The 21242-nt window shown below is 36.6% G+C and overlaps 1 protein-coding gene across 2 annotated transcripts in view; it reads right to left on the reverse strand.

The window, feature by feature from the left end:
- Window positions 1–21242, reverse strand: part of LOC138707587 (cadherin-like and PC-esterase domain-containing protein 1) — a 496436-nt gene that overhangs the window by 348176 nt on the left and 127018 nt on the right. For both annotated transcript variants that reach the window (XR_011334282.1, XM_069837194.1), the window contains exon 2: window positions 4408–4491. Coding sequence is in view for 1 of the 2 variants with exons in the window: in XM_069837194.1 (XP_069693295.1) it covers window positions 4408–4418 (11 nt within the window). In the remaining variant the exon portion in view is untranslated. The remainder of the gene's footprint in view (window positions 1–4407; window positions 4492–21242) is intronic.

Below are 21242 nucleotides of genomic sequence, written 5' to 3' on the forward strand. Positions count from 1 at the left end.
TTTAAAAGCTAGATGAGCGATATCTGCAGTTGATGCCCTTTGAAGCAGTTCTTCGTTGGTGATTCTGTCTCTTGAGGATAAGCCTAGAACTTTTTGTATCATCTTCCGTTGGTATATTTGTTTCGCTTTCGTCTGTTTAGATGTTAGTGATCATGTCTGGCTTCCAAAGAGCAATACTGGGTAAATGCAGGATTCTAGGGTGTCTAGTTTTAGTGTTCTGCTGAGGATTTTATCTAGAAACACGAATTTAAGGGACCAAAATGCAAGCCATGTCAGTGCGTTTCTCCCTTTGTATTTCTCTCTCCGTGCTGTCCTCGATCTTGTTTATATCAGAGAAAACTAGTGCTAGAGGCAAATTACACATTGGAATAGAATGGGTATTATATGTGATGCAGAAAGGAAAAAGGGACCTCTTGTCGGAAAAATTCAAAGTTGGATTTTTCAATTTTTCTTGTAGAGGATAAAAGTGTAGCCATTTTAACACAAAAATTACCCAACAATCTAAAATTTTACTCTGAATTTCAATAGGAAAAACAGTATTTGGAGAAAACACAGTTAAAGTTTAACTAACATAATCCAAACTATATTTGTAATTTAGACATAAATTTAGTAAAATTTTATTATAGTCTAGTTGTATCTTGATGAAATAGTAAGAAACTAAAATAGAAAAAAAAAATAATTTTGATTAACTTCGCTTTTCAGCTCTCCTGTTAAATTTACTTGGGCGACAAGAGGTCCCTTTTCCCATTCTACATCACATATTATGTGTACTACGGTTTTCCACTTTCATCACATCCGCGCGTCCACACCTGTGGAGTAACGGTTAGCGCGTCTGGCCGCGAAACCAGGTGGCCCGGGTTCGATTCCCGGTCGGGGCAAGTTACCTGGTTGAAGTTTTTCCGGGGTTTTCCCTCAAACCAAATATGAGCAAATGCTGGGTAACTTTCGGTGTTGGACCCCGGACTCATTTCACCGGCATTATCGCTTTCATCTCATTCAGACGCTAAATAACCTAAGCTGTTGATAAAGCGTCGTAAAATAACCCACTAAAATAAAAATAAAAAAAAATTACTTCCGCCCTGGTTCTTATTGTTTCACTCTTAGCTCATAAACGCTTGAGTTATCCAGTACGAGTGGGTGTCGCGAATAGGGGCCAGTCCTTAAAAGAGGAGGAGGAAGCATGGCGTCAAATAGTCTGCGACGTTTATATCCTCAATAACAACCTCCATTTCCTATTTCTACCTCGCACAGATGATGTTCTTAAGTTTGCATCCGCTACGCGAAAATAATGAGTAGAATTCGTTCCGTGCTAAAGCTGAGGTTCAGCTCAAGGTGATTGTTGGAGCATGGCGAATCGGCAGGTCAAAGAAAGCCGAAATACTCTTGAGGGGTTTTATATTCACATCACAGTTAATTTTAGTATTTATTTAATGTCCTCCACCTCAACTAGTAACATACCATGAGCTTCGCTCTGCACAACACTGGGTCTCCTGGATGTCTTTTAAATCCGCCACGTCTGTGCCTTAATTGCTGGCACGCTGGTCTTCCGTCCACGCGGCCCGATTTCGATCCCCGGCCAGGTCGTGATGGAATTTGTGATAGACAAAACAAACGTAGCAGAAGGTTTTTCTGGAGTTCTCCCGTTTCTTTCTATCATTCTACAGAGACATCATTTTATTTTTACTTCAATTTTTATTGTACCTCAGTTTTTGAATGTACTTCACTCCCACCCCTTCTACTAATGAAGTTCCAAATGTCCTCCAGACAGAATCAAGACCGCATATAGTAAAGAGCACTGAGTTAGTGAGTATAGTACGTTCCAGAAATATGTTCGCGTTTTCCAGTGACGAAAGAGCTTTCAATATTGAATCATATTTTCGCACAGGTACTGTCCGTTTGCCTACGTCGCATCCCGATTTCCCCCACCTGCTTCTGCACGCCCCTCTGTAAAAGCTGAGCTGTCTTAGCTCTTTTCTGAAAACATTAATTTTTGTTAGGAATTGGACGTTTACGTAATATTATACAACTGTTTAAAATAACTTAAATAAAAGGGCCTCGTTAAGTAATTAAATGCCACGTGATTTCCCCCCTTTCTACGATCCTGCGGCATAACCACTTGGACGGACATTAGATAGCATGTCTGAGTAATTTTATCTGTGCGGGTCGGGCAGAAGTGAAGATTGAATTTACAGTACGTAAGGTACTCTTTTATAGAGTAGGTACAGAATTATTTCAACATGAGTTACTAGTACGAAGGACGAAACTGGCAATTGGAATTAGATACAATAGTCTATAGTGCGATAATATGCACAAAAGAACTGAAGCCTGTATCGAAATGAACGGCCACCATTTTCAAATATGTGTTTAAATATCCATATTATGATTATTTTTCATTTTAACTTCATTCTCTAAATTGTACGCTGATGTGCTGTAGACAGTATAATATACACTGCATAATGAATACGTTCGCATGGATAGCTCAGTTCGTGAGTGAAAACACTTATTGTGAATAAACAAAAACCTAATGAAAATTGTCGAACTCAAAATCGCGATATTTCCTAGTTTACATAAATGGATGAAATACTTTTCTTCCCTACTATACCTAGTAAAGTGATTTGTTTGTTTTTTACGCCAGTATCATCGATCTCCAGCCGTGGAAGGGGTCGCGAACGGTGTTTCCGGTTCTCTAAAAGTATAGCCAGGTTAATATTAAAAATGTTAGTAAAAATAAAATGATGTCTCTGTACCAACCCTTCAATTCCTCATTTCATCTTCATAGACACGGAAGAATTCTTGGGGGTAGCACGGATTTCCAATGCTGATGTAGGAAAGGCTCGTGACTCTGGACCCCTGAGGCCTATCAGGTTACTCGTGTGCGGATGGGATTTTGCTCTATCAGGGGCAGAGGCAGGATGCCACATCTGCAAGCTTCGGCTGATCAGGAAGAGCTTGGAGGCTCCGTGTCCCTGGGGCTAAAGGCTGGTTCACAATAAACCGGGAGCTAGAACCAGAACGAGAACGGGAAGCGGTCGACGTGAGCATGAAGATTTTTTTTTTCACAATAAACCGAGAAAGGAAACGACTATGTATATCGATACACATGTCAATAACTTCATTTAAAGTCGATATTGCGCATTCTATTGTTATTTGTATATAATTGACCAATGGCGTTCTCTCATGAGTACAAGCCAGCCAACATAAACACAGGTTAACCAACTTCGAAATTTACGACACTGAATACTCATGAATTCAATTCACGTGGTAGTCTTGTCACATATACACGTAGCATATGTTATGGAAAGTGATTCTACTGAATTTCTGAGTTAGTTACAAGCAATGAATAGGCAAGAAATTGTCACGGCCTCCTTGCTACAAAATATACGACGACCAAATAGCATTTCGATGACAACAGAATGAATCTAGTAGGCTGTAATCGAAAACGAGAACGGCAAAGTTAAAACTGTGTCAACTCTCCGTTCCCGTTTCCGGGCTCCGGCAAGCTTCTCGTTAATTCTGAATGCTCACATTTAAATACATTTATTTTTTAAATTTTCCGTTCTCGTTCTCATTGTCGTTCCGTACCCGTATATTGTGAATCAGCCATTATTATGCTTCTCGTTTACGAGAAGAGACCTCGGACTGAATTTTAAAGTATGTTCCTAAACTGTATGCATAAATTTATGCAAAAAATTATATATTTACATAGATTTTTTTATTTGGTTATTTAACTACGCTGTATTAAATACTCGATTATATAGCGTCGTTGGGATTGGTGACAGCGAGATATATTTGGCGAGATGAGGCCGAGGATTCGCCATAGATTACCTGACACTCGCCTTACAGTTGGGGAAAACCTCGGAAAAAGCCCAACCAGGTAATCAGCCCAAGCTGAAATCGAACAAATGCTCGAGCGTAACTACGGATCGGTAGACATGTTTACATAGCTATATAAATGAACATTATTCCTATTACAGGTCATGGAGGCTTACAGTGTAACGGAAGGTTTCCACCGCTGTGAAGAAACGGTTAGCATGCCTAACTGTGAAACGAGCGGGCCCGGGTTCAAATCTCGGTTGGGACAAGTTACCTGGTAGGTTTTTTCAGGGGTTTTCCTCAACCTGTTAAGAGCAAATACTGGGTAACATTCAGCGTTGGACTCCGGACTCATTTCCCTGGCATTATCACCTTCATCTCATTCAGACGCTAGATAACCAGAGTAGTTGATAAAGCTTCGTAATATAACCAATTAAAATTAAAAATAAACGGGAGGTTAAGGCAATCGGCATTAGTAGCATTATGGCTATCAGTCTTACGTCTTTCAAAAAAGGAGAAAGAATAGACTACTGTAAATCAGGGAAATGGAAGAGAGATTAATTGAGCATATGATGGTGTGTCTGCAATGCTCACCTCTGCCTCATACCGACTGCGGCCTCGACGGGCGACGCTCTCACCTACGCTCAGGGAAAGACGCTCATAATTCACTTCCGGTATCTGCAAGAAATCAAAATGGATCAGAATTATACATTGCAGAATAGGACAAGCAAACATATATACAAATAAATATGATATAAACCTAAACTAAATACATGTTTTCATTTTCTATTTGACTCTGCTCCGTCGATTTAGAAGAATGCGTCTCAGTCTAAAGAAAGCAGAAAACAGTACAACATATGTATTGTTGTGGCGATAATTCAAGACCCCGCATACCGGCAAAGCATCATGTCATAAACACGTTTACATCTGAGTACGTATTTCTGAAAAAGTAAATATTATTCAAGGCCTTGAAAACGCGCAAATGAGGATATTGCTAGAGTGTTCAAGTTAATATTTATTTATTCATCCATCTATTTATTTATTTATTCATTCATTCACTCATTGATTCATTCATGTATTTATTTACTTGCTTATTTATTATTTACTTATTTCCTTACTTAGTTACTTACTTGGTACGGATACTTATCTTCTTATTCACTTATTTATTTATTTATTTATTTATTTATTATTTAATTATTATTTATTTATTTATTCTTTCATTCATACACTAATTGATTCACTCATGTATTTATTTACTTGTTTATTTATTATTTACTTACCCGGTACCAATATTTATTTTCTTATTCGCTTATTTATTTATTATTTATTCATTCATTCATTCATTCATTCATTCATTCATTCATAAACTCATTGATTCATTCATGTATTTATTTAATTGTTTATTTATTATTTACTTACCCGGTACCAATATTTATTTTCTTATTCACTTATTTATTATTTATTTATTTATTTGTGTATTTATTTATTTATTTATTCATTCTTTCATTCATACACTCATTGATTCATTCATGTATTTATTTACTTGTTTATTTATTATTTACTTACTTATTTACTTACCCGGTACCGATATTTATTCTCCTATTCACTTATTTATTTATTTATTTATTTATTTATTTATTTATTTATTTATTTATTTATTTATTTATTTATTTATTCATTCATTCATTAATTCATGCATTCATACACTCATTGATTCATTCATGTATTTATTCACTTGTTTATTTATTATTTACTTACTTATTTACTTACCAGGTACCGATATTATTTTTTTATTCACTTATTTATTTATTCATTCATTAATTCATGCATTCATACACTCATTGATTCATTCATGTATTTATTTACTTGTTTATTTATTATTTACTTACTTATTTACTTACCAGGTACCGATATTATTTTCTTATTCACTTATTTATTTATTTATTTATTTATTTATTTATTTATTTATTTATTAATTCATTAATTCATGCATTCATACACTCATTGATTCATTCATGTATTTATTTACTTGTTTATTTATTATTTACTTACTTATTTACTTACCAGGCACCGATATTATTTTCTTATTCACTTATTTATTTATTTATTTATTTATTTATTCATTCATTCATTAATTCATGCATTCATACACTCATTGATTCATTCATGTATTTATTTACTTGTTTATTTATTATTTACTTACTTATTTACTTACCAGGTACCGATATTATTTTCTTATTCACTTATTTATTTATTTATTTATTTATTTATTTATTTATTTATTTATTTATTTATTTATTTATTTATCATTTATTTATTTATTTGCTCATTCATTAATTCATTCACACACTCATTGATTCATTGATGCATTTATTTACTTGTTTATTTATTATTTACTTACTTATTTACTTACCCGGTACCGATATTTACTTTCTTATTCACTTTTTATTTATTTATTTGTTTATTTATTTTTGTATTTATTTATTTATTTATTTATCTATTTATCTATCTATCTATTTATTTATTATTGTATCGTTAGATAGATATATTCTAGGTAATAAAAAAATATTTTCATTAACGTTGCATCAGATTCAATTTTTATATTGGATTAAAAACTCTTAAATACTCATTCCCGTATGATCGGTTTTTTTATTGCCCATAGTAATCCTTGACTTTCATGCTCTACCTAAATATGCTGCTTGTAAATTGCAGGGTGCTTGCTCCGTGTGTTATATCTAAGTAGGTAAACATTGGATTTCTCCTATATCGTCGGAGCAGTGTAGTTAGTCAGCCCCAGAAGTTTGTGTTAATATCTATTGCAACTTGCATCACAAATTGTTGTCCACAACCGTGGTATCGTTTATGTCTACAGACCCCGTGATAAGTGTAATAACAAGTTAGAGAAAAATGGTGGGATTGTTTTGGAAGCGGGAGTGCCCCTATCAGACCAGCAACTACGGTATTTGGGTCCGACTTCGACTGAACGTCCCTGGGTGGCTTAGTGTTTATCGTATACGATATCGGCTTCAAGTCCGCGAGTTCAAATAGTTGACTTCTAAGAGAAATAAACACTTTCAGCACGATATCCTTTGGAAATGAGTCCGGATTCCTAGACCACGTCGTTTTCCTCTGCGGCTGTTTCTGAAGCTCGATTGAGAATTCTTTAAGTCGCAAAGGCCACGAGTGACAAGTGGGAGAAACTAGAAAAGGCGCATGGGGTCATAATGCTCCTTTCAAATTTTCAGTTGCACGAAAAATAAACGGTACATTTTCCCTAGATCTCTGTCATTCAGAACCAGGATTTTTAATGTGCGGTAAAGCAACGATAATGACCTTCCAACTTCACTTCGATTTCTAAGGAAGCAACCAAAAATACTTTATTGTTCCAAAATATGCATTGCCTTAGATCGTTTCTGAACCACAAAGCTCGAAACAATTGCCGGGCATGCTAACCAGTAGACCACCAAGGACGACGTAGTTACTAGAGTCCTGTAGACTGTGCAGCGAAAAGCTGAGTACAGCCCAGCTGGTTAGGCAACACACAGCTCTCTCGGAGATTGAATGTGACCGAAGCTACTGTATCCTATTGCCTGTTTCTGGAACGACAGTTATCTATCTGCACCAGGGCCGGGCAACTGGAGCAAATAGGAGCAGCGAGGGTATAGACGCTAGTGAGTGCCAGCTGAGAGCGCTATGTTGACTCTGCTATGTAGTCAGATGTGGATTCATACATTTGACTGCAGTACTTTGAGATTATACGTGAAGTGATCCATTGCACCAAATATTGAGAAAGAAAAAAAAAAACTTGTTGAATGAAAATACTCGAAAAAATTTGTGATCAACCTAAAAATGAAAATAATTGATTTAAAATAACTTATGACAAAATAAATATTTCTTCTACTTAATTGGGAATCCCTATAGTAAATATTTAGTTATTTACAAGTATCTAGATTTGCGTATATATTTCCCATGTAGGAGATATTTATGTATATATTTGTCTCACATTATTAAGAAAAGTCGTCCAGGTTCAAATATATACAATATATACAGAATTAACCGGAAGTAATGTCATTAATTTGAAGGGGTTATTCTTTGATATAATTCAAACAAAAAAGTTTAATACAATTTTATTCCTTTTTGTTGCCTATGGCTATAGGCATTTGAGAGCAAAATGTGATGCACGTTCAGGACAAATCTAATTTTCCCGCTAGCTGCATTTGTATATAGACTATATAATATTGTTTTCCTCAAAAACTAATTATTCAAATATTATAATGTTTTATGACTAAGGTTGACTGATAGTTTTAGTGACTGAAGCAGAATTTTCATATCTAACTTAATTGACTTTCTCATAAAAATGAAATGCAAAATAAACATTTTGGATTGATGCAAATTAATTAACATTATGTTTATAAATAATTCATTAGGCTATGTTTAAAATATTTGAAGTTCACATTAAATAGAATTAGTTTTAAACTTGAATAATTATAATTCAATCTCATATATATCTGCAGAGAAAAAGGAAATTATCAATATTTATGTACATGAATCTCAAGAAAGCCAAAATGGCTCTCATGTCAGAAATATATATATATATATATATATATATATATATATATATATATATAATTATAATATATACACATATATATATATATTATAATTCTGCCACCAAACTTCACACATGTATTGGGTTATTATATGCTATTTAGCTATTAAAGTTTAATCGGATTTTATATATTACTTTATGTGATATGAATATTTGTATGTAATTAGGTAAGACGTGATTTGATTTCTGATTAATCTGCCCTTAAAACTTACATTCAAATCTCCACGCTCCAATTTCTTTCGCTGAATGTGAGAGTGCCCCCCCCCCAATATAGTAACACACCTTTGTTTTCTTTTTATAGCGTCGAATTCTCAGATAGACAGTTTCCTACTGGTAGTATCAAAACTATATTAATTAAAATGTGTCTCAGTGAAACATACAGCAGAGCCCGTATAGGTACTTTTCTATCTGATGCTTTTCCAATTCACTGCGGGCTAAAGCAGGGAGATGCACTATCACCTTTACTTTTTAACTTGGCTTTAGAATATGCCATTAGGAAAGTTCAGGATAATAGACAGGGTTTGGAATTGAACGGGTTACATCAGCTTCTTGTCTATGCGGATGACGTGAATATGTTAGGAGAAAACCCACAAACGATTAGGGAAAACACGGAAATTTTACTTGAAGCAAGTAAAGCGATCGGTTTGGAAGTAAATCCCGAAAAGACAAAGTATATGATTATGTCTCGTGACCAGAATATTGTACGAAATGGAAATATAAAAATTGGAGATTTATCCTTCGAAGAGGTGGAAAAATTCAAATATCTTGGAGCAACAGTAACAAATATAAATGATACTCGGGAGGAAATTAAACGCAGAATAAATATGGGAAATGCGTGTTATTATTCGGTTGAGAAGCTTTTATCATCCAGTCTGCTGTCAAAAAGCTGAAAGTTAGAATTTATAAAACAGTTTTATTACCGGTTGTTCTGTATGGTTGTGAAACTTGGACTCTCACTTTGAGAGAGGAACATAGGTTAAGGGTGTTTGAGAATAAGGTGCTTAGGAAAATATTTGGGGCTAAGCGGGATGAAGTTACAGGAGAATGGAGAAAGTTACACAACGCAGAACTGCACGCATTGTATTCTTCACGTGACATAATTAGGAACATTAAATCCAGACGTTTGAGATGGGCAGGGCATGTAGCACGTATGGGCGAATCCAAAAATGCATATAGAGTGTTAGTTGGGAGACCGGAGGGAAAAAGACCTTTAGGGAGGCCGAGACGTAGATGGGAGGATAATATTAAAATGGATTTGAGGGAGGTGGGATATGATGATAGAGACTGGATTAATCTTGCACAGGATAGGGACCGATGGCGGGCTTATGTGAGGGCGGTAATGAACCTTCGGGTTCCTTAAAAGCCATTTCTAAGTAAGTAAGTAAGTATCAAAACTATGTGGGATAATGTTTTCCTTTTCCATATCACGTAAAGTGCTTTCTGGCCTTTAAAAACCTGAACCAAATTTAAAATTAAACTCGAAACTTATCGCAACATAAAATTCGCACGTACAAAAGTGAATGGCTGGCTGGTGTTACCTAAATTGCGTGTTCTGACACCACGATCCTTGCAAGAAAGTGTTGTACCGCGGCGCGTGCCTGCCTGGCTGCAGGGATGCTGTGCATTATGCAAGGACACGCCCGGCACGAGAGAAGATAGCCTGCCTCCTCGCTCACATTTGCAGGAGACGGGGTATGCTAGTTAAGTGCACGCATCTAATGACGCATGCACCGCGCGTGACGTGCGTAGACAACGCAGGGCGTACCAGATGACCATCGAACCCCTTAGAACCTTTTGATATGGTTTCGAGTATCGCCATCTCAATGTAAGCTTTACTGAAAAAGTCAAATCGTGTTTTCTATACTGTACTCCAACCACGAGAAAGTCCCAGAGGAATGAGACGGAGCGGGGTGATGCTATTAATGAGTGTTGATGTCATAAGATGTCATAAGGTGACACACGTGGGTAGACGCATCTCCATTGGCTATCTCTCAAAGCGCAAACAATAACACTGATACACACATATTTTTATGCTCGACCATGCCGAAATGTAGTAATTATACACCTGGTAGCAGCCCTTTAATGCACCTCATTAAAGTACACCTATTCATTAAAGTTCAGGTGTTCCACCAATCAGAAAACACCATTGTAGCAATATGAAAGCGCAAGTATCGATTATTCTCGGATATGCAATCGAAAGACAACTAGCTGGAAATCCAATATTGCCGCAGAAGGTTATGTTCTGTTACTATAATAATTAACGTTCATTGTAAATAATACTCAAATAAATTCAATTTGTCATCTCGTTTTTCAATGTCTAAATCAATTTCAAGGTTATATCAAGATTAATGTTTATTTTACTCTCTAGATTATATCAAGGTCAATGACATTTGTTTCTCGGAAAAAATCAATACTTTCGCGTCTGCGCACATCTCACAATTTACGAGATATTGCACAAGGTCAGTTCCGCTCCCCAGTCAGATAAGAATAACATGAATACTTATGAATAATTTCAAGTTAGAAATATGGTCGAGCATAAAAAGTCGTATGAAACTTGCTACAATGGTAATTAAGACGCTCGTACGAAAATTATGAAACGAGCGCAATACTCGCGTCTTAATTACTACCATTATAGGCTCGTTGCATAATGTACTAATATTACCCTAGTTACAAAATTAGATCACGGTTAATTTCCTGGTCTTTTAATCCCTCAATGCAGGAAATAACATATGCAGGAGAGCGCATGGGTTTTAAACAGACGTTATAACGGTAATATTATCTATCTACTTCGCTCCGATAGATGACGCAATAGTAAGAACATTCCTCTCACGGTTAATCTCCTGGTTGGGGGAAGAGTATTGTGTACTTTTCGTTTCCGGGTTTTTCGAAATATAAACTCTCTGACATTTCGTTACGGAGCGCCGTTAACCGAAAGACTAAAACAGTGGCTGTCGATCGGGGGCTGCAGCCCTCTGGGGGGCACAGACCACTTAATGAAAGTCCGCGAACATAATAATAATAATAATAATAATAATAATAATAATAATATAGAACAAGGATTTCGAGTTGCGCTCGGGCGCTGGTTCGTTTCCCGCTTGGGCTGATTATCTTGTTGGTTTCTTCCGAGGTTTTCTCTAACCGAAAAGCGAATGCCAGTTAATCTAGGCGAAACCTCAGCTTCATCTCCCAAATACTGTCTCGCTAACAGCAATCCCATCGACGCTAAATAGCCGAGTAGTTGTTACAGCTTCGTTAAATAACCAACTAAAGAAAAAAAAAGGATTTCATGACTATTTCCTCAGTTACGATTAACTGCGGAGTAAGTACAGGGTGGGGCATAGGAAGCAAGTGTTTTTAAAATAATCATAAAACAGTTAGTTTTTGTTTCCAACACATTTTATCGGTAGAATAACGTTTGTGAGAACATACTATTTCAATTATGAGCGGAAAGTTACATCTGGCATGTGATGTCCGTCTGTGTTGACGTATTGTTTAAGGCGCTGACGAAAATTCACCTCTATTCTTTCCAGGAGATCTCTGTTGATTTGGGTGATGTGTTGACGTACTGTGTCCTTTAATTCATCTAATATTCGGGGCTTATCCTCGTAAACACGTGCCTCTAGGTACCCACATAGAAAAAAATCACGTGGACAGGTCAGGGGACCGAGGGAGCCATGGAACATCACCAAATCTCGAAATGAGACCATTGGAAAACAGGAGGCAGAGAACTGCCATTCACGCTCTGAAGATATGCGCCGTGGCCCCATCTTGCTGAAACCACCCATCTTGTTTGGGTGTAAATGTAAATCGCCATGCAAAATCCGTCTTACCGTATGATTGCTGATTCCAAGAGCAGCTGAATGTCTTCGAGCAGAGCGGCCTGGGCTGCGCAGCATCGCTTATCTGACTGAAAATTTTCTGGAGTACGGACTCTGTGTTGGGGGCCGGGCGATTTATTCTTCAGTATTGCGCCTTTCTTTAGATTTTTTAACCCAACATAAGACTGTGTCACGCACGGGAACAGAATCATTACGATTAATATTGAATCTGTAGCAAAACTCACGCCGTATCGAGCTCACCGACTCGCCATTTCTAACAAAACAATCATACGCAAACATGCGTCCACTGCTCCATGATGCCGACTGCAGGTGAAATGCTATGAGCCACGGAATGGAATGTCACATTCCGCACGTCTCTCCCTTTCATAATGACTGAGTACAAGACAATCCAAAAACACTTGGTTCCCATGCCCCACTCTGTATATTTAGACTTGAATTAAATGTGAACTGAACACATTCACAACCTGTTTCTGAGGCACTGCTTCCTTTCCTACAGGTACAGTTGGACGAAGATCCTTGTTGGACAGTCAAGCAGTTTTCTTTTGTAAACATTATTTTGCATAATTTTCATGTGGAAGTTAACAGACAGAATTTAAAACTATAAATAAATAAATAAATAAATAAATAAATAAATGAATGAATGAATGAATGAATGAATGAATGAATGAATGAATGAATAAATAAATAAATAAAAAGTATGGATAACGTAACTTTTATGCATTAAAAACTAGTCATTACTGCATAATTGCATAAGTTAAACATACTTCTATTAATAACAAAATTATTCACTGGTTAACTGAATTTTCAAATACACAAAAATAAAGTATACTTCTATATAGTATAACAAAACTAATCACGAATCTCTATTAGAATCCATAACAATACACATTCTGAATGAATCAAACGATAAGCTTAGTCAGAAAGCGCGACGACTGTAGATTTGATATTCTAGTTCGGAGTGTACGCTCAGAACTGGATGCGTGAAACTTCAGCTATGCTCTATGGGCCAATATGTCTAACCTGTTTCCACTGTTTTAATGAATGAAAACCGAGCCCTAATAATAATAATAATAATAATAATAATAATAATAATAATAATAATAATAATAATAATAATAATAATAATTTTTAAGCTTTTCTGTGAAAATTTAACATCCGATTATTTTCCGTTAAATAAAATCATAATTAAATAATTTTATTTGTAAATTAACTTTATTTGTGAAGTCTATCCCTCTCCATTTGCCTAATATAGGTAACAGGTTTTCGTTACAACAGAAAGAAGGAGACAAGAACAATTAATTTGCTTTACGTTCATTGTCTGAATCAATTAGAGCCGTTGTCGTGAACAGTAGACACATACTCTATCGGTATAGACTACGGACTTGAAGATTTCGAGTTCCATGTTGAGTAGAGACAGCATATTTCATATTGTTACAACTTTCTAAACGGTCCTGGTTTCAGTCACCCTCTCATTATAATAGAGAGATTTTTCTTCGTATGAGTACATTCGTTGCATTGATATTTTTCTCATACCTAGATCTTTTTTACAATATCAGAATACTTCACTGCAAGGAAGTGAAATTTTATACCGATTTAAGACGTTAGTCCTCCATGATAAAAATGGCTAGCTAAGAATAGAAAACACAGTTATTTAACCCCAATGGTGATCTTGATGGTAGTGGAGGTGATAGAGATTCAGTAATCATATAACGTGTCTGAAGAGTGGATGTAATTTTATAAATAAATTAATGTTGAGTGTATTTTAATACATCATTTCTCTACTTAGAATTGAATTGTCAAGTATGTGGACAACAAAACTATAGCAGAAAGTCGCATACTGCATCTCACACGGAAGTAAGTTGTCTAAAATTAGTTCCAACTTTAAATAACCGCGAAACAAGAAGAAAACACCATTCTTCACACTACTACATGTTAACGTTGAATGTGTATTGAAAATACTGATTGTTTACGAAGATTCCAAATGGTATGGCTGCAGGGTTCAGTATCTAGAATGCCCGAGATTCGATTCTCAAGGTTAGCTATTCCTAGCGAAATTTTTCTGATTTTTCTAATTCCAATCTGGCAAATGCCTCGGTACTACATTTTGACGCTACGTTCGCTTTTAAGACCTCTTCGATTCGTATGACTTCTCGCAGACGATGTACGGAGTGAAAGGTGTTCAATGACAGTCATTTTAAGGGACGAATCCTTGTCATAGTTCGAATGGAAAAGTTCTCCACTATTTTGTCACTTTGCGCTTATATTTCCCAGAAATAGTTATCTTACATAACAATTTTATCTCATCTTTTAAACACATTCTTAAACATTCACTTTTAAATTCTCAGTTCCAACAGATATTTTATATGTTGCTGTCACGTTTAAGATTTAAGAGTATGTTAATAATTTAATTATTAATAAATCACTCTAAATAATGGATGTTTGGCAAAACTGTTGCAGAAATGTAGTCGCTTGCTTCACCTGAAGCCTAAGTTATTTAGGACGTAGGTCGCAGAGCGTTTTTCAGAGCAGATTGTGCAGCAGGCAGGGTTTGTTTACGTAATTTCCCTTCACTGCTGTGAAAAATGGGTGCAAGTACTACTGAATTTTCTGCAATGTTACAAGTTTTCTACAATGTCAAATCCCTATTAAGTAAAAAGGAATAAAGGAAAATTGCAAAGGAAAATAATTCAGTTCCTATTGAATTTGGTAATAGGCACAAAACAATATATGAGAAAATATTTTGTTCACTGGAAAAGAAAATTTAGTTTTAAACAACTTATAACTTTATCCAAATCTAGTCTTTCAGGTAAAGCTCCCTGTATATCCACACAATTCGCGTGGGCTGACGAAACGCCAGACACCCACATCGAGTGCACACAATCCCTGTGTGACTTGGAATTGTGGTTTTCTGTTAACGTACACAGTGACGTACAAGGTTGAGACTGTGTCGGGTGGAGTTCCCGGGTAGCTCAGTTGGCAGAGCGCTGGTACGTTCAACCAGAGGTCCCGGGATCGATACCCGGCCCCCGAACAATTTTTCCCTTGAAATTATTCAAATCTGCCTTACAGGGAGCTTTACCTGAAAGACTAGATTTGCATAATATATACGTCACTGTCTACGTTAACAGAAAACCACAATTCCAAGTCACGCAGAGATTGTGTGCGCTCGATGTGGGTCTCTGGCGTTTCGTCAGCCCACGCGAGTTGTGTGGATATAAAGGGAAAGGTTGAGACGGTGTCGGGTGGAGTTCCCGGGTAGCTCAGTTGGCAGAGCGCTGGTACGTTCAACCAGAAGTCCCGGGATCTATACTCGGCCCCGGAACAATTTTTCCCTTGAAATTATTCAACTTATAACTTTGTGAACCTGGAACACGTCAGTAGATCTAACCCGTGAAGTTTATGATTATGTTGATGACTGATAAAATGAATTAATTACATGCATGCTAGTCGGTTGACTAAGTAATTCTTATCCCTTCCTGTGACGAAAACATGATCATTAAGATTCGGATAAAGTAGCTGTATCAGGATATCATCCTTGGTCCGTGCGTTTTTTTTACAAACATTAATTGAATGGGTTATTTCGAAAACGTAACATGTGACATTTTCATACGTTACCTTTTTCTACCAGACTGCTCTTTACTGTTTCCTATAACATATTACTGTTAAAAATCATAAAATAAGTTATATATTTCATCTATAGAAATGACAAAGTAATCCGTTGTATTTTGGAGACAAAAAGCATTCACGCCCACCATTAAAAAATGCTATGGACGAAAGAGAACTAACAAGAATATTGGTAGCCTCATAAAATACCCACTATTTTCCTAAATTATCGTGTAAAAAATCAGCTTCAAATTAATGCACATTCAATTTTTGTGGAAAGTTATTTTTATCTGTTCTAAAATGTTCATTTTTGGACTTGACCAGTTTTTGCACCGAGGTCTTCAATTGTAGTCCACCGCTGTGGAGTAACGGTTAGCTTGCCTTACCGTGAAACGAGCGAACCCGAGTTCAAATCCTGGTTGGGACAAGTTACCTCGTTGAGGTTTTCCCGGGGTTTTCTCTCAACCCATTAAAGCAAATACTGAGTAACTTTCGGCGCTGGACAGTGGCGGTGCGTCGATAATAGCACAAGAGCACGTGAACAGTTTGTTCCCATTAATTCACGACTAGTTTTATTGTTTAATACCGTATTAATGTAGTGGGGATGTATAATATCAGAATCGAGTATTTTAAAATTTCCGCATCTTGCATAAACTTCTTATGTAAACTTGGCAACATGCGTTCACGTACAAGCCGTGCTTTTTTCATGGATGTTACAGGAATTACACGCATGTGCGGGAGAAAATTGTCTTTCGCTGGACTCATATGACTCGTCAAGAGCACAAAGCGTTAAGTGAATAGTGAATCTATCCTACAGATGTCGGGTGCATCGATGCCTAACGTTCACGTGTTATATCTCGAGAAGGAAATTTAATAGTCTGTATTTTAGCCTGTAGATGTCAGCATTTCTCCGTCTTGGAGCGTTTACTTTGTGTGGGTGTGTGTACAGTGCTCCTACGAGAGTGTAGTTTGTGAATTACTGTACTTTAGTATTAGCATAATAGCATACTTTAGTAAATATTTATCCATGGTTTGACTTTCAAACACGTGGTGGCTGAATGTGATAGTAGTATGAATTTAAGTATCCATATGGTAGTGTATAATATTTAAGAATATATATTTACTGGCATGTATTTATAGTAATCAATCTATGTGAATGGGATTACAATACTGGTATAAGCTGTAATGTATCATTCTGTTGTGAACCAAAATATATTACTGAACACACGCTTTTGTAAATAACGGCACTGTTGTATGTATTAATTTTTAACAAACGTAAACAATGAACTATGTTCAGGCAATTTTGAACAGTAAAGAACTGGGAAAAGACTGGGTTTCATTATTATTATTATTATTATTATTATTATTATTATTATTATTATTATTATTATTATTATTATTATTATTATATGTTTTGAATTTATATACGGTTTTTTTTCGATAGTGAAACACTGAAATCATGACATTTCATATTAGGCTGAACATACGATTTGAAATTCTTTTCGGTTTTGGAACACAAAATTGTGAACACACGTAATATTTTATCACGAGCCGCCACTGGCGCTGTACTCTGGACTTATTTCGCTAGCACTATCACCTTCATCTCATTCAGATGCTAGATAACCATCGCAGTTGATAAAGCGTCGTAAAATAACCAATTTAAAAATATATCAGTTTTCTAGAGTAGCCTATCAGGCACTCGACTGATACGAAAACTGGCTATGTTTTTTTCTGAGGCAGAAGATCTGCTGTCAGCATCGCATTCACGAATACTACCCAGGCTACTTTTCAGACTGGAATCATCACTGTCGGCCCTAGAAAGCAGGCCATGGGGCTTTATTTCTGACGGAATTAGACGTCTTAATGGTAAAGCCTGGTTCACAATAAACCCGGAACGTAAACGACAACGAGAACGAGAACGGAAATATTGTTAAAATAAATGTATTTAAATGTGAGCATTCACCATTAACTTTCACGTTCCCGTTCCCGGGCTCCGGCAAGCTTCTCGTTAATTGCGAATGCTCATATTTAAATATGTTTATTTTAACAATATTTCCGTTCTCTTTCTCGTTGTCGTTTCCGTTTCCGATTTATTGTGAACCAGTCTTCATGGATGTGACTAATTTTTTACTATAGAGGCACTGAACGTGTAGTGCTTCAAAACGCAACTTAATAGCACGGGTTAGCATATGTTGACACAGCTTCCGGTACTGCTGTTGCAATTTACTAACGCGATCTGCTCACCCGCTCCATTCCCGATATTACAGCCTTCTTTTTAATCGATTGAAGAACGACTTTCCTAAAACTGAAAGTTATAGTAATTGTAATAGAAATAAAATACAATTAGTGATGCAGTAGCATGAAGCCTTCATTTCCATTAGTGGTTTCATATCGCAAGTAATGTGATTCGCGGCTGCAGTTTTATCGATTTGAAGCTTAAATGCCTCCTCGCTATCACAAGTTCCATGGATCCCATAACACTGCGCATTTCACGGGTAATCAGAAGCCTCGAGCAAACAGACCATAACCAAGTGGAGCGCTCTGCAGAAGTGCCTGCCTGCCTGCCTGCTAGCTAGCTCGCTTCTTACGAGCCTTGCACACACATTAGGCTACATCTCCACGCTTTTGACGTCGCCGACTTTGAAAGAAGTTGATGTAAAATATGCATAAAAAGACTAATTATACAGGGACATCATTTTATTTTTACTTGCATTTTTATTGTACCTGCATTTCTGAATGTACTTCACTCTCACCCCTTCACTAATGTCCTTGCTCCCGTCAGACACACAAACTTACGGCCGCTGTTGCATTCGAAGTCTTCAAGCAGTGAAGTAAACACTGCAGTGTATAGTGTGTTTAATGAATATGATTGCGTTTTCTATAGAAGAAAGAACCTATATTGATAATATCGTACTAAAAAATTATATTCAAGAAACGATAAATTCAATTTCATAGAATATGCTTCAAAATGTTTTTAATAATATGCGTACTGAATTGAAGCCTGCATTGTAATGAACGGCAACCATTTTCAGCAACTTGTTTAAAAATTCAGATTAGCTTTTTTTGAACTGAGGTGGCTAGAAGCAAAGGAATGCTAGTGACATTTGTAATAACATGAGTTAAGTGCATCCAGTGTAAGAAAAAGTATCTAAAATTTTAGTGGCAAAGGGATATTTTAATCGCATCACACATTAAAATTTAAATAAAAATTTCACCGATTTTACGAAAGCTTAAATATTTAAACCCCATTTTCTCAAAAGTAACTTAAGTGCACGTACAGCCCTTTACTTATGAGCCCCTCAATTTAAATGCACTCTCTGTATTGTATTTTTTTTATTTTATTGGGTTATTTTACGACGCTGTATCAACATCTAGGTTATTTATCGTCTGAAGGAAATGAAGGTGATAATACCGGTGAAATGAGTCCGGGGTCCAGCATTTGCTCGTATTGGGTTGAGGGAAAACCCCGGAAAAAAACCTCAACCAGGTAACTTGCCCCGACCGGGAATCGAACCCGGGCCACCTGGTTTTGCGGCCAGACGCGCTGACCGTTACTCCACAGGTGTGGACTCTCTATATTGTATGTTAACACCAATAATTAATGTGCTAAATAAAGTAGACATTACATAACGAACATAGCCGCCTGAAAAGTTGAGTTTTTTAAAAAAAAAATGTTACTACTCTACTGTATTTTGATAAATTCCGTAAAAGTGATGATCAAACTGAAAATCGTAATATCGTATTTCCCTACAACATAAATAGATACACTACTTTTCTCTCCTCCTATACCCAGTAAAATAATTTGTTTACATATTGCACTAGTAACATCAAACTCCTGTAATGGAAGGGGGCAACAGTGTTTCCGAGTATAGCCAGGTCAATGTTAAAAATGTTGGTAAAAATAAAGTGATGTCCCTGTACTACTTCCAAAGATTGTGTAGTTATTGGCAGCGAAATTCGAGGTCTAGCGATCTCTTATCTTCTTCCTGCTTGTGTCACGTCGCACTAGCAAATCAATGCGTAGGTGTGAGACTGGTTGTGGAGATGTTCCGAGTTCGAATCTGTTTACTCTACCTCTGGTCCCCTCTTTCTTACTAGTTACTCTCATTCCAAAATAATGGTACCGGTAACTTATCTATTATTGTAAGCAAAAATTAGTACTGTAATTGGTAGGGACTGTACTTTGTCCCAGGAGGCTACAAGATCGAACATACTAAGTTCCCAGTATATACAGAGTGATTTATTATTACGTGTAAATACTTCGTGTGTGTGATGTAGAGGTGAAACTAAGACTAAAACGTTCTCTACAAATTTCTCTCAAAACCTTTCATTCCAGAGTTAACGCCATTTTGCGTCGAACTTGCGCTCCCAAACAAAGAAGGGATAACACACCAAATGTAAACTAATTATCACTTTCGTACAGTGCATTTGGACAAAAACAACCAAAGTGACTAAACCCATATCCTCGGCAGTCCACTTATGCACGTTTTGTGAACTAAAACCAAACACAGTAAAGAATGTTAAGCAATTTCTTCTAGACTTTACACATTTGCACAATTCTTGGTGTAATGCATGTTCAAAGTGCTGTCCCTCAACTTGAAGACATACCTGTGCTCGCCGCCTTAGTGATCTCTAAACGTTACACAGCCCGTTCAACTCACTACGAACAATTCCACACGCATGTGCAATTCGTTGTTGTAGTACTTCTTTGTTAGGCACAGAAGAGGCATACGAATTCAGGCGGCCCCTAATGTAGAAGTCCAGAGAGTTCATGTCCGGTGATCTGGCTGGCCAAGGAGTTGGCCCTGCGCGGCCTATCCATTAATATGGATACACGGCATTGAGATACGCACTTACGTTACGGCAGTAATGCGCAGGAGCACCATCGTGCATAAACTATTAGTTCACTCGCGTTGCAAGAGGGATATCATGTAGTAGACCATGCAATTCGCTTTCCAAGAATGCGCGGTAGATTTCCCCATTCAACCGTGGAGGTAGAATTCGAAGTGCGACTAACTGATTCCCCACAATACCACACCAAATATATGGGAGAACAGTAATGCCTATGCAGGTATTACGACGTAGGTGCCATCTACTGGAACTCTGGAATTAAAGTTTTGAGAAAAATTTGTATAGAACGTTTTAGTCTTAGTTTCACGTCTACAATACACACACACACACACACACACACACACACAGTATTTACACGTAATAATGAATTACCCTCTATGTACATTACATTTTTAACAATACGAAATAAAGTGAGAGATTTCTTCATATTGCAGGTTATTTTACCTAAAATATTGGCTTTATATTCGAATCCATTTTTTGTCATACGAGGAATATGAGATCTGGAACTAGAAAGTTTTATGGTCTTA

Source organism: Periplaneta americana, chromosome 10 (assembly GCF_040183065.1).
Source record: "Periplaneta americana isolate PAMFEO1 chromosome 10, P.americana_PAMFEO1_priV1, whole genome shotgun sequence".
Classification (NCBI taxonomy): Eukaryota; Metazoa; Arthropoda; class Insecta; order Blattodea; family Blattidae; genus Periplaneta; species Periplaneta americana.